The sequence below is a fragment of the Mus musculus genome, chromosome 5 (assembly GCF_000001635.26).
Source record: "Mus musculus strain C57BL/6J chromosome 5, GRCm38.p6 C57BL/6J".
Lineage (NCBI taxonomy): Eukaryota > Metazoa > Chordata > Mammalia > Rodentia > Muridae > Mus > Mus musculus.
The window spans coordinates 48,197,048-48,211,221 of NC_000071.6; the positions used below are offsets into that span (position 1 = coordinate 48,197,048).

General features: G+C 35.1%; 1 protein-coding gene across 8 annotated transcripts in view; it reads left to right on the top strand.

Moving 5' to 3' along the window:
* The window catches only part of Slit2 (slit guidance ligand 2), a 326,445-nt gene that overhangs the window by 215,757 nt on the left and 96,514 nt on the right, over positions 1-14,174 (top strand). For all 8 annotated transcript variants that reach the window (NR_111900.2, XM_006503815.4, XM_006503814.4 and 5 more), the window contains one exon: positions 13,709-13,780. Coding sequence is in view for 7 of the 8 variants with exons in the window: in XM_006503815.4 (XP_006503878.1) it covers positions 13,709-13,780 (72 nt within the window). In the remaining variant the exon portion in view is untranslated. The remainder of the gene's footprint in view (positions 1-13,708; positions 13,781-14,174) is intronic.

Consider the following 14,174-nt stretch of genomic DNA (forward strand, 5'->3'; position numbering starts at 1 on the left):
TTAATCACATTAACCTCCCTACCCATAACTCTTCTCAGATCCATCCACCACTTTCGACCCACCAAACATGTGGCTTTAGTTTTTTTAAAACCATCAAGACCAATCTGTCCTATACAAATGTTCTTGGATATGCACTCTTCTACTGAAAAATAGTCAACTTCTTAGGGGCTACAGACTTAAACAAAACAGTCTTTCCCCTTCTCAGCAGCTAAGAGCTTTCACTCACTCTAGCATTAAGACTAACACTAACACATGGAAACCCATGGAACTAAACTATTTTTATACAGTAGAAAACATCATCCCTTAAGTAAAGAGGAAGAAAATCTTTACCATCTGTGTGTATTTCTAGATTTTAAACATCTTTCTCTAAGAATGAGTTATATGAGGACAAGAACAAGTTTTATTCAGACCACCAAAGAGTAGCCAGTAACAAATCTAATACTATGGCACACTAAGGCACTTGATAAGTAGTTGATAAATAGCTATAGGAAATGAATCTGTACACAAATCAGAAATCAATAAAGTACTATTTACTGAGTTATCTATGAAGGAACTTTTTTTTTTTACCATGACGAATAAATAGAACAAATAGAACTCTAAGGTGGAGTCAACCTTTCCTTGTTTGACAAGATTTCTTATAGGCATAAAATCCATAAAAACTTAAATAAATAAATTTACTTTAATAAAAAGTTTAATAACATAAGCTAAAATAGACTAGATAGCTGGAAGAATTCACCTGTGAAATTTCCTTTTTCCATATACTGCTTTGAAGTCCTTTCTGTTATAGCTCCTTTTCTTGCATTCTTTGATGACAGACCCAATATGTTGTAATTACTCTTCTTGAGAGATGGGTGAATTCACCACCTTAAAGATGATGCATGGACACCTTTCTTTGAAGTCATATTTCTTCTCTAATGCAGGGCATGGACATTTAATCTCTTAGACTGCCAATTTAATTTTGTGAGATCTTAAAAAAAAACTGAAAAAAAAATGAGAAAAGTAAGGACTCTTACTAGAAAAATTTAACCATGAAACAGGTCACATAGATTTAATTTTAAACTTACTTAAGTGTAAACCTCACTGTCACTTCTTATAAAGCTCAGAGAGAGAGAGAGGCACAGCCTTGGCTTGTTAAGATATTGTCAATAAGAAAACTGGACAGCCAGGAAGAGAAAGTGGCAAATACTGAGAAAAAAATGACAACAAATGTACTAGAAACTTCCAGATAAAAATGTCATAGAAATCAGGGGGAAGGAGAGTTTTTAGATATGGAAATATAGAGAATGAAGCCTCTTTCATGTTAGTTTGTGTCCATAAACTCTGCTCAGGTCATCTTTTTCCTGTTCAATTTCATTTGCTTTGTAACATATTTTAGTGTAGACAAGGCTCACTCTATTGTTCAGGATGTCCTCAAACATTTACTCCTCTTGCCTCACCTTCTGAGTAACTAGGATTTTATAAATACACACACACACACACACAGAGAGAGAGAGAGAGAGAGAGAGAGAGAGACAGACAGACAGACAGACAGACAGACAGACATACACATACACATACACATACACATACACATACACATACACATACACATACACATACACATACACATACACATACACATACACATACACATACATATACATATACATATGGAGAAAGAGAGACTCTTGTCTCATTCAATACATCTGATCCAGTTTCCCCTCCCTCCACTCCTCCTAATTCCCCAGAAGCTCACCACTGCCCCAGGTCCAATACCCCTCCATTTTCTTTTCAAAGAAAAGGGGGTCTCCAAGAGAGGAAAGCCAATCAGGACAAAACAAGATCCAATAAGGCAAGGCAAAAGACCTCTTATTGAGGTGAACAAGGCAAACCAGTAGGAGAAAAAGTCTCAAGATCAGGCAAAAGAGTCAGAGATACACCAGCTCCTGTTATTAGGAGCAACAAAAATATCAAGCTACCAGCCATAGCATATACACAGGGGACCTGGTGCAGAGCCATGAAGGCCCTCTGCTTGTCACTTCACTGTGAGCCTATGTGAATCCTGCTTAGTCGATTCAGTGCTTTGTGTTCTCCTTTTGCCCTTCATTCCCTCTGACTTTTGCAGTCTTTCCTCCCTTTCTTCTGTTGGGTTTCCAGTCTTGGGAGGGACCCAGTAGAGACCTTCAATTTAAACTCCCTCTGTATAATGTCTGTTGATGGGTCTTTGCACCCACAACCATCTGCTGCTGAATAAAGGGTCTCTAATAAAAACTGGGCATGCAGCAATTTATGAGTATAGCAGAATTTCACTGACAACCCTTTCATTGATGTTTGTTTGTTTGTTTGATTATTTGTTTTAACAGTCATGTTTGGTTCTACTCTAGGTCTCTAGAGTATCCAAATCTGGTTTCTGGCCATTCACACAGTGACTGGTATGGGATCACTATTGTTAGATGGGCCTCAAGTTAAAAGAGGCATTAGTTGGCCACACCCACCAGTTCTATGCACATCTTACAGGCAGGACCAATTGTCAAAGTTTTTGTGGCTGGGTTGGTATCTCAGTTCCTCTTTCCATAGCCTGCAGAGCATCACCTAATGCTAAAAAGACTAGGAGGTAGGGTGAAGGCTCCTAGACAGCACCAGTTCTACTTGTCTGTGTTCAAGAGCTGAGTAGACTTTGTCCTCAGCAATATGTCCCTACCATCAATTTTCCAAGAGTGACTTTCTTAGCATCAGTCTGGCTTGTTTAGGGATCTCCAGAGGTGTTCCTCAGCCAACAACTCAGATGATATAATGCCAGCCCCACCACGGGAAGCCTTGTCTAACTACAAAAGATGGTCAGTTCAGACACTTTGTTCTCCATTAGTAGGAGTCCTCACTGGGATCATGCTCATAGATTCCAGAAAAAAAAAGAGTCATATCTCTCTGTCCTGCCATTACTGTCTCAATATTTAGCCTAGGAAGGATAGGAAGAAGGACCATATTGGAGCTGCCAACCCTACATAGGGAATCATGGTTTGGGCACACAATGTGGAAAGCTTCCTAGATACCATTTTTATAGCAAAAGTAATGACAATATAAAGCAGAGAAGAGAGGCTTATAGTTCAGTAAAATACAATTTTAGAAGTAAGATGAAATCCACAGTAAAGGAAAACCTGTTGCTGGTGTGGAGTCTTCTTGGAAGTTGGCTGCTTTGAGCTCTCCTGTTGCAAACTTTATTTTCGATGAAGGTCAAAGCCTCAGGCAAGTTGATATAGGATTCTGTTTCTGGAAGATTATTAATACCAAATTTATTCTTGGCATAGCCCAACTAAGAAGTAACTTCTTAGGTTTTTGAGGTATTCTTCTTTTCAATGCAATGTGAAAGTCTACTGTGGCATAAAAGTTCATACTCTTCATTTCTGTTACAAATGGTGGTGTCCCATCTAGTGTTTTCAAGCCATTCTACAGACGATCTAGACAATTTAGAAGATGCTTCTTGACAAAATGGGTTTTCCAGCTTTTCCAGGCTGGGATGGGTCTTCTGAGTATGGCTTCAGGGTTTCCAATAATGGACTGCAGCTGGCACATAAAATATATTTCTGGACATGCTGGGGAGCCAGGTGAAATGTAAAGGAATTGCGCTTGGTGGTCAGTCATTATGCTGCTCTCCTTAGTCCAGAAAAAGAGAAGGCTCTTGCACTTGAGGATTAGTAAGTGCATTGTACTTCTCCTGGGTTCTTTGCACACATGAAGAAATGAAAGGAGACATACTATGGAATGTGAATACTTGTCTATAGTCTGTGTTTACATGCTGAGACAATTTGAAATTCCTTGTTTCTCCATCAATGTTCAGAAACTTCTCTAATGATTAGGTGGCTTGTCCTTTTCAATGCTGTTTATATATTTGCGTCATCCAATATTTTTATTTATTTAATTGCATTCAATAGTACTCATTTAATATTGAGACAAGTTACTTAAAAATTCTTCTAATATTTTACATGAAGCATTACAAAATTGAAATTTGTTCAACTTGTGTGCAGTTCATTCTGCATTAAATGATTTTTAAATATTACGTGAGATTTGTAGCTTCTGCTTATAATCTTAGCAATAGTCTGAGAAAGGAACTGTCCCATGGGTTTGAGACAGCTAGAACTATAGTAAGTTAAGTCCAGATTAAGCTAGACCAATAAGGCTCTCTCAAAATAAATAAATTATTTTTAAACACATATAGAAATATTCAAGAAATTCAGGATAAAGTTTATTTAGATATTACTTAATGATATCTCAATAACTTATATATCATCTTTATAATTAGTTTATTTTATTCTAATTATGACATTTAAAATGTATCTTAAAACTTAAAAATATGCAATATTAAATTTCTCATGAAGTATACAGAATAATTTATATTTACTCTTTATAGAGTAAGGAGAAAATAGCTAATGTCGACAGATGATGCTACATTTAATGTAATTTGTCAGGAAGTGAATGAATAGCATACAACTTCACTTATATTCATTTAACAAAAAATTTACTTTTATTTATGTCTATTTCTGCATCTTTCTGAGTGTATACTACATGAACATAGGCCACCATGGAGTGCAGCAAAGGCCTTATGTAGTCACAAGTGGTTTGTACTGCCTAAAGTAGGCATCAGGAACCAAACTCCGGTCCCCTGACAGAGCACACACTCTACTTATTTGCTAAGCGATCTCCAAATCCGCTTTCCCTTAATTTTAAATAACTTCATAATTTGAAAGAATACTTATTTTCACTATGGTGTTATTTTCCTGTGCTTGGAGAAAATATTAGAGAATTAAAGATTAAGGTTACTTTACTTTAGTTTGTAATATTAACAAACCACTTCGTAGAAATGAGAGACATGGGCTTTTGAATATATTTATTATTTTATATCTACACACAGGATCAACTAGGCTGTATCATGTTTTGGCTTTAAATTTTATATTATAGTTTTAGATTTTTTGAGTGAACCAATAAAGAAGCAGCACTAATGCCTGGGCTATGTACATATAATACAACACTTTTAAAAGTCATTTTCTATAACAGTTACAATATTAGTAATTACAAAAGAATATGAGGCATAATACTTTAAGCAGGAAGGTTTTTGTAACATTTCTTTATAAATGAAAAGATTATTCTAAAATTATAAGACAACCAAGAGAGGCCTTAGAGAAATAAGCACAGAGATGGATGTGATAATTAAAAAAAAAATCAGGAAGTTAACAGGTTCCCTTTTAAAAGCCCCAAAAGTCCGTGAGAAGAACAAATATAGAAGAAAGCTGTGCATGAACTAGTATCTTCCTATATATGGCGTACTCGGTGAGGATAAAAGATAATCACTCTGCATAGACATTAAAGTTGAAGAGACACACTGCCTGCCTTCAGGAAGCTTACAATGCAGATAGCGAAGCTCTGTACAGAGTAATAGGAAGCCTCATGAGTGTCATAAGTCCATCATCAGAATATGCGAGCAGAGCACCTGATTCTGCCAGGGATCTTGTCTTTTTCCTGTATGAAAATGTGCTTTTCTGTAGAGAAAATAGGGATTTTTTTTTAATACAAAGACAAAATCATGTAATGCCACCAGAAAGTTGAGAAACCTGTGTGTTTTGCAAGGAACTGAAAGTTTGCAGCTGCCAAAAAATACAACAGAAGCTAAACCTTAAGGAATAGCTGGATCATAATTGAATCACATTGGAGAATTGTTTAGGGACATGAATAGCAAAATAGATTTGCTAGTTATAAAAATAAACTTAATGTTCAAGGAATAAAGAAAAAGGAGCTGAAAGGCACCTTTGAAACAGACCCCGAAAGAATGATAAAGACAGGTCTGGATGTGATGCCCGTACTGATGGGAAGTTATCCCAGTGAGTCAGTCATTCTAGCACAAATGTGACTGATTTCCTTAATCTGTTAACATCCCAAAAAATATGTAGTAGAATCTGACGTTAAAATAAGAATATCTGAGACAGGACGTATTATTCATTCTCAGAGAAAAGCTGATACTTTAAAAACAATTACATAATGAGTTTATAGTTAATTAGCTGCAGGGGTAAATGCTAGGAATTTAGACAGTCTAAATGCTAACATGATCACAGTATAACTAAACTTCATAAAAGCCAAATGGTACTTAAAGAAGATCTCATTGCATGGGTAGAGGACAGCAGAAGCCACTATTTACTCTTTAAATAACATTGTGGAGTAACTGGTGAGGAAAATCATTTAAACAGTTATTTACAACTGTAAATAATTAGTCAATTGGAGGTATAATTCAAGTCTTGATTAATGGCAATTATCCACAAGACTCCAGTTATTATTTCAAAACAAAACAACAGACTGTTTCTTTTTTTTTTCTTTTGTATTCATGAAATTGTAGATAGGCTGATGGATGGATGGATGGATGGATGGTAGGAAGGTAGATAGATAGATAGATAGATAGATAGATAGATAGATAGATGGATGATAGATTATAGAAGATTGATAGAGATAAAAATTAGATATAGATAAAAACTATGAATTTCAATTTGTCTGTCTAAATACAACCTATTATTATTATTATTATTATTTGGAAACAGTCTGACAGAGTCTCATTTCCTCATATTTTTATGAGGTTCAACTGCATATTTCATGAAATTTTGCATTTGGATATGTGTCTTCATGAATAAATGCAAGTAACTCAACATTCATTCAGGAGTATGCTCATATAGACACAGATACACATGTTTATATGTACACATTGTTGTTTGGGTTTAGGTCAAGAGACAAAATATATGAATAATTTCCCTATTATGAAAACACAGTTGAGTGTTTGGAAGGTATACTAAAATGTTATCAGAAAAAAAATAAAAGAAAATGAGATTAATAAGATAGATAGTTCTCAAAAACAACCCATCTCAAGACAGAAGTGACTGAAAATAAATTAGTATGGGCACAGCCCTAAGGTAAATGTGTTGGCTATATGCAAAATACAGACTTTGAGAGGCCTATATTAACTCAACTGTGGAGACATTTATTAAACTAGCAAAGTTCCAGCAACAAAGCATATGAGAAAGAAATAATACTTTAGTCTAAATATGCCTGGTCGATTTTAGAAGATATACATAGAGGAAGTCAACAGTATAAACCCAGGGCTAAGAATTTAAATGTAACAATCCAGAAATATAAAGTATGGACTGTAAAGTTACCATGTAATAGACAAGAAACTCCCCAGTGTAAAGAGAACCTAGGCTCTGCCCTCAGATGCTAGTGTTTACTGTGTGGAGACCTCCTTGCCTGCACCAAGCAATTTAACTTTCTGAACATAGAAGCATTGAGCCTTCTCTCCCTTCGCCCATTAAATTCATGTTCCATTCTCCGGCAGCTGTTTTTGCCATCTATGTTAAAAGCAGATGGAGAAAATGGAAAGACATGTTAGTTTTATCGGCATGTAAAATGAGCATCTGGGCTGTATATTGCAGGCTCATTCAGTCCACATTGATATCTTACTTAGTATCATAAAACCCTTTGGTAGTTTCCAAAATAAAGCAAAAGCTAAACATTACTAAGTATGATTATAGATCTTACAACTAGCTTGTTTCTGAATCTTGGTGTGAATTGTATACCTATGTTTACTATAGTTACAGAAATATCTGAATAACAACTAACTGTTTTGCTAATTTATTTCTAAACATTATTTACCATCACATATTAATTTCACTCTAGAGATCCTTCCAGGTAACAGATTTATTGTTTTAAATAATGCATATCTATGATCAGGACACCTGCAGATATTATGTATATATGTCATATTTTTATTCATCTATCTCTGTACAAGAAAACACAATATATTTTCTTTGTTTATACTGTAGTTCTTATCAAGGTACTGTGGTGAGTTCTCTTTCATCACTTTCAAAACTTGAAGCTAAAATGGAGAAGGAAGATGGCGACTTTAAGGTCCCTAAACCTAAGGATGGTGCATTCAAATTTTTTCCAGTCTGTGTAAGATTCATGATTTTAGTCAACAAAAGACAAGTATTTTAAAAAGCTTGTACTTATATATATCAAACCATATAAAGACCTATTCTAGAGGCCTTCTTAATATTTACATGTGCATGGTATTTTGTGTTGTTTTTAAAGATAATTCGACTTGGAGAAAACATTGAGAAAAATGGGTCAGAAATAAGTGTTAAAGTAGACTAGTTTGTTCAGAATCTCATAAATATATGCATAACTAGTATGGCAATTTCTTTAACAACCAATCATGGTGTGTTTTGTAAAATTTATGTGTAAGATCTACCCTATCATAATCACTATAGAGTGTTTTGTGTCACATAGCAGCAGGTCATCTCGTGGCACAGTGGTATTTCTATATTCACTGCTTAGCCTATACACAATTCCCATATCTTAATGGTCTCCAGATTCTCAGCACAGTCTTCTTGTTTCTTTTTTCTCTCAAAGAGTCTGAAGTTCCCATGATTGTTTGCTGTTAAGGAGCACAGAAGGGCTGAGATTTATAACATAAAACAGAAAGAGTAAAAACGCAGGGGTAGGTCAAGGGAGAGGAGGAAAGGCCTTTATTGGTTGAATCTCCTTGTGAGCATTTGGGACTCGTCTCCATTCAATACGGTTGAATATCTTATCTTATCTTATCTCACTGAACAAATAGCTAAAATATTCTTCTAATTTTATGGAAGTGGTAATAGTAATATCAGGAATTACATATATTAGGTAGAATAATACAGTATAATGTATAAATATAGAAAATAAAATATTATATTTATATTTGTAAGTAATCTAATTGTAAAATGTTGTGGGTTTTCTCACACAAATCCTGTGGATTAAATTAGTTCTGGCATAGTTTACATGAAAGGACTCATCCTTGCATTATTAGGGCATAGAATTTTTCCCCTATTCACTTCGTTAAATCTGTTTTTATTTTCTAAAAAAAAAAAAAAAAAAAAAAAAAAAAAAAAAAAGATGAAGCATATTCTCTCAAGGGTTGACATTTGGAAGACTCTTAATTATGGTGTGTTTTATCCTAATCATGCAAATATGTCTTATCCATTACACTATCTGTTTCCATAATCTTGAAATGGTTTTAATTAGATTCTTCATGGAACAGTGGACTCAAATGTGCACTCTTTGAAATTCAGCAGATTCTATGCTAATATAATAAGCAGAGAGCAGAAGCTAATGGAACTAAGAGATGTAAATATAGTTTGCCATTTTTTAAACCTGGAAATGCTGATATTTTTCTTTCTCATATTTATGGTTTGACCAAGTGCTTTTTCCCTCTTTCTTATTATGGCACACCATTATATGAGTGTTGTTTAGTTTGTCAAATATATTCTAAATTTTCTATGACATATTAAAAAAAAAAGAGCACTTGACTCTACAGAGTTTAATGACTCTAAGATTTTAATGTAAGTACACAATAGTCCATGGTTTGTCCATTAAATAAGAATGAAACAAAAATGAAATGCTTTTAAGTGGCGTTTGTGCCTGCCTGTCAGTGACAGTGTGTCTGCTCATTTCAGAATTACTCTTTTTGGTTGTTTTGTGAGCCTAGCCTTTAACGGCTGAGCCATCTCACCAGTCCAGAATTACTCTTTTGGATTGGGGAATGCAATCATGTTTATCCTTAATGGACTGCTGAGACAGTGTGATTAAAAATAAAGAAAAAAAAGAAAGAAACAATTAGCTGCTAAGTGTGAATAGCAGTAAGCTTTTTCAAATATGCTTTTTAGCCATGTCAAAAACAAGCAGATAAGAAAATGCAGCAGGTCGATCATGTATGGTTTTCACTGTTCAGTGTTCTGTTATGTGAGTTTCAAGTGAATCTGCTAGGAATGTGAAGTTTACACCTTGGTACATCAGTATAATTGTACTTCCTTATAAAATATATTATAATTTCATCATGTATTCTCTTTGGTGTATACATTTTATAACATTGGATATTCAGCTTGTAAAACTTATAGTATCACTTATACTGTGTTGTGACTGATTAGATATAATTTTTTATAAAATGTAATGTTGATTTAGCATAGTTTTTCATAACTACATGTACCTGTGGGCTAGAGAGATGGCTCAGCAATTTAGACCACTTTAATACAATCAGGAATACCTGGTATCAAAACAGAACCCATGTAACAAGTGGGGTGTCCTGTAAATGCCCTTAATCCAAACTCAGACAAACCCAGAACTGTCTTCTACTCCCATGTACAAAAGTATGAGCATCTACACACACTCTGGTCCATATATTTATGCAGACAAATACACACTTCTCAGTGAAATATTCTTTGAGAACAAATGTAAAAAGCACACTAAATTGCCATTAGGTCAACTATCAATTATTGTAAGTATTCTACGTGCTTAGACTTTAAAACCTTAAGTTAACATGAAACTTCCCATGAAATAGCTTAAGTCCTACTAAAGAACAGAACTCCATTTGGATAAACTGTAGGTTCAGGATACCTTCCATCACTATATAAGTCGAAATAAGCATAATCTCTATCTATCTATCTATCTATCTATCTATCTATCTATAAAAATAAATCACTGAGTTGCTTTATTGATCCTTTTTCATTATTTTCTACAAATTTCACACAGTATTATGAAAAGTTATATGAGCAAATTTTTCATTCTGTTAAAGTAACTCATCAGGGTTGGAGAGAAGGCTCAGTAGTTAAGAGCACCAACTGCTTTAACTGGAGGTCCTGAGTTCAAATCCCAGCAACCAATGGTGGCTCACAACCATCTGTAACAAGATCTGATGACCTTTCTGGAGTGTCTGAAGACAGCTACAGAGTATACTTATATATAATAAATAAGTAAATCTTTAAAACTTATTTTTAAAAAATTAAAAATAAAATAAAATAAAGTAACTCATCACCATTACATTGCTATGATCCCATGATTAACTGGTATATAAAGTTTCCTTGGCATAGACAGACTATTTGAATTTTCTTGTAACTTGACTGTAAGAATAAGTCAAAGCAGAAAAAAAAAGATGTTTAAACAACCATTGAAAAATATACTGGTCAATATTACAGTAAAATAACTTAGTCTTTGCTGTATTTAAAGCCTGTGAGAAGTATTATTTCTTAATAACTAGACAAATAATTCAAATACTAAACGTGTGTGTGTGTGTGTGTGTGTGTGTGTGTGTGTGTGTGTGTGTGTGTGTTAGCAGGTAGTTGATATCACATACTGTCCTAAGTTACTCCCCATGTGTTTGTTTAATATTTACCCCAATTTTGCTTGTGTGTATATGAGGGAGGTATTTGCAGTTGTTAGTCCATGCACCCACAGAGTCCAGAAGAAGGCATTTGATCCCCTGGACCTGGAGTGATAAACAGTTGTGAGTCCCCTCACATGTATACTGGCAACTCAACACAGGTCTTCTACCAGTCAGTATACAATCTTCAATACTGAGACATCTCCCTAGTCCCTAGCCAACTTCTTATCTTTTGAAACACAATTTATCAAATTCAAGGCTCAACTAAATGGCTGGCCAATATGAACCTGGGTATCTGCCCATCTGTCTCTTCTCTCCAGCCTTGGGGTTGCAGACCTATGTTAGCACACTGCTTACACAACTGCTGGGAATCAGAACTCAGGTCCTCTTGTTTGCATTGTGGAAAACTTCACACCGAGCCTTCTCTCCTGTCTTAAATCCATATTTATTAATATGGATGGTTTCCTGTCTTCTGAGAAAAATCCATTCTTTAGAACACAATAACTTGATAAGGAGAATACCTGCATATGCAAATACAAAATTATATATGCATGTGTATGCATATTTCCATATGCATATATGAGAAAACAGGTTTGCAATGTGTATATATATGCATATGAACATATGACACATATATATGTTCTATGAGTAAAATATATATGTATGTATTTTTAAATCAAGACATAAAAATATTATTTATTCCAGGCAATTTAATATAGGAATTTAATATGGGAGAATTTCCTGAAACATGTAGGAAGGTAATACAGAGTAAAAGTTTCTACTTATCTCCAAGTCTACAAAGGCTAAAGAAGTTAAAATAATAAAAAAAAATAAATAAGGAGGTGCTACCTCTAGCAAGAGCTGAAAGTACGGTGCCAAGGAGGTGGCTTCTGGAGGTATTCCATAAAACGGAGTACAACTTGCCAAACGCATGAAATTCAAGAAGAACGAAGACCAAAGTGTGGACACTTTACCCTTTCTTAGAAATGGGAACAAAACACCCATGGAAGGAGTTACAGAGACAAAATTTGGAGCTGTGACGAAAGGATGGACCATCTAGTGATTGCCATATGCAGGGATCCATCCCATAATCAGCTTCCAAATGCTGACACCATTGCATACACTAGCAAGATTTTGCTGAAAGGACCCAGATATAGCTCTCTCTTGTGAGACTATGCCGGGGCCTAGCAAACATAGAAGTGGATGCTCACAGTCAGCTAATGGATGGATCATAGGGCTCCCAATGGAGGAGCTAGAGAAAGTAGCCAAGGAGCTAAAGGGATCTGCAACCCTATAGGTGGAACAACAATATGAACTAACCAGTACCCAGGAGCTCTTGTCTTTAGCTGCATATGTATCAAAAGATGGCCTAGTCGGCCATCACTGCAAAGAGAGGCCCATTGGACTTGCAAACTTTATATGCCCCAGTACAGGGGAACGCCAGGGCCAAAAAGGGGGAGTAGGTGGGTAGGGAATTGGGGGGGTGGGTATGGGGGACCTTTGGGATAGCATTGAAAATGTAAACGAGGAAAATACCTAATTAAAAAAAAATCAGAGGACGAGTACTCTGGTTTTTCTTCTGGATGCTTCAGTTTTTCACCAGTAACTCTCAATGTCTAAACCCTAACCCAGTGGTAACTGGAATCAGTTCTCAAGAATCCAAAGCTACAAAGACAGGCTCTTAGGTTCTGAGAGGGAACGAACAGAGATGACAGAGAGAGTCATTTTGATGAACAAAAGCATTTACTAAACGACTTGGTAAAACCTCCTCCTTTGGGCGTTTAGTGGCTGGGTGGGTTTCTCATATTTCTCAAAGAGCAGAGGCTTAGGGCGGATGGTGCCCAAGAGGTAAAGTTACGTTGATTTTTATCATATTGTAAAAGCATTCTACCTAGGTTTGGCTGCGTTTTTCTGGCAAGATTTTTATTGTAGTAGTCATATATCAAGCTAGCAGATATGCATTGTTTACTGAAGAGATCTCTATCATGTATCGATTTAGAATTTAGGTTGTTGCTTCATACATAGCTTCAAAATTAATTTTGTGAGCATTCCAGTTTTTTTCAACTGATGATGTGTGCTTTCTTTAGAGGTTTATAAATTCAATATAGGACATTAACTTCATCTTTGAACTGATAGTGACTGCTAAAATATATTTACATCTAAATCCAGTGCCTCTGTATATTTTCTTTACTTATGGTTTATTAAAATACACACCCTTTTTTCTACAAATGCTTCCTACTTTATGTAATCTTCTGACTCAATCCATGACTGGTTAGTGACTGGGTAGCACTTTTATTTTATAATTACTACCCCCATTTTGTTCCAATCTTGCTATACATTTAAAGGGCAGCACATTTAATTTTAGCCCTGATTTTTAGAGGAAAAGAAGAAAAGATGTCTCATAAAAAACACTAACTTCTCTTCCTGACATGATTCTTATGTTTGAATAGAATGTGTCTAGAGATTTACTTTTCCTTCTAAACAGTGTTTTGTTTTGTTTTTTCGTCACAGACGTTTGGAACAGAACTCCATCAGGGTCATCCCTCCAGGAGCCTTCTCACCATACAAAAAGCTTAGACGACTGTGAGTTAACAGGGCAGTGCAAAGATATGTCATTTGTCAAATTATGTAGGTCAAGACTATGCAGGAATAATTAAGCATAGCCATTGAAGAGATTGACAGCTTAATGACAGGCTGATTGCCAGTTGAATAACTGCATTTTAATCTTACTAGTGAAACCTTGTAATTTTTAATGTTCACTGTAATTTAGTTTATTGATTCCCACCAAAAAGAAAAAATGGTCATGACATCGATGGTATGCTATTCTGTAAAGATGTCGTCCTTACTAATAACTTAAGCAAATGGACAGTAGTTGTTTCACAGAATGGGTTTCATCTTTAAATTTTCCGATTCTCTGATGTTTCATTTTGAAAGTGGTACATGTGTCTTCATAGACACCATATACAAGTAAGTCCTC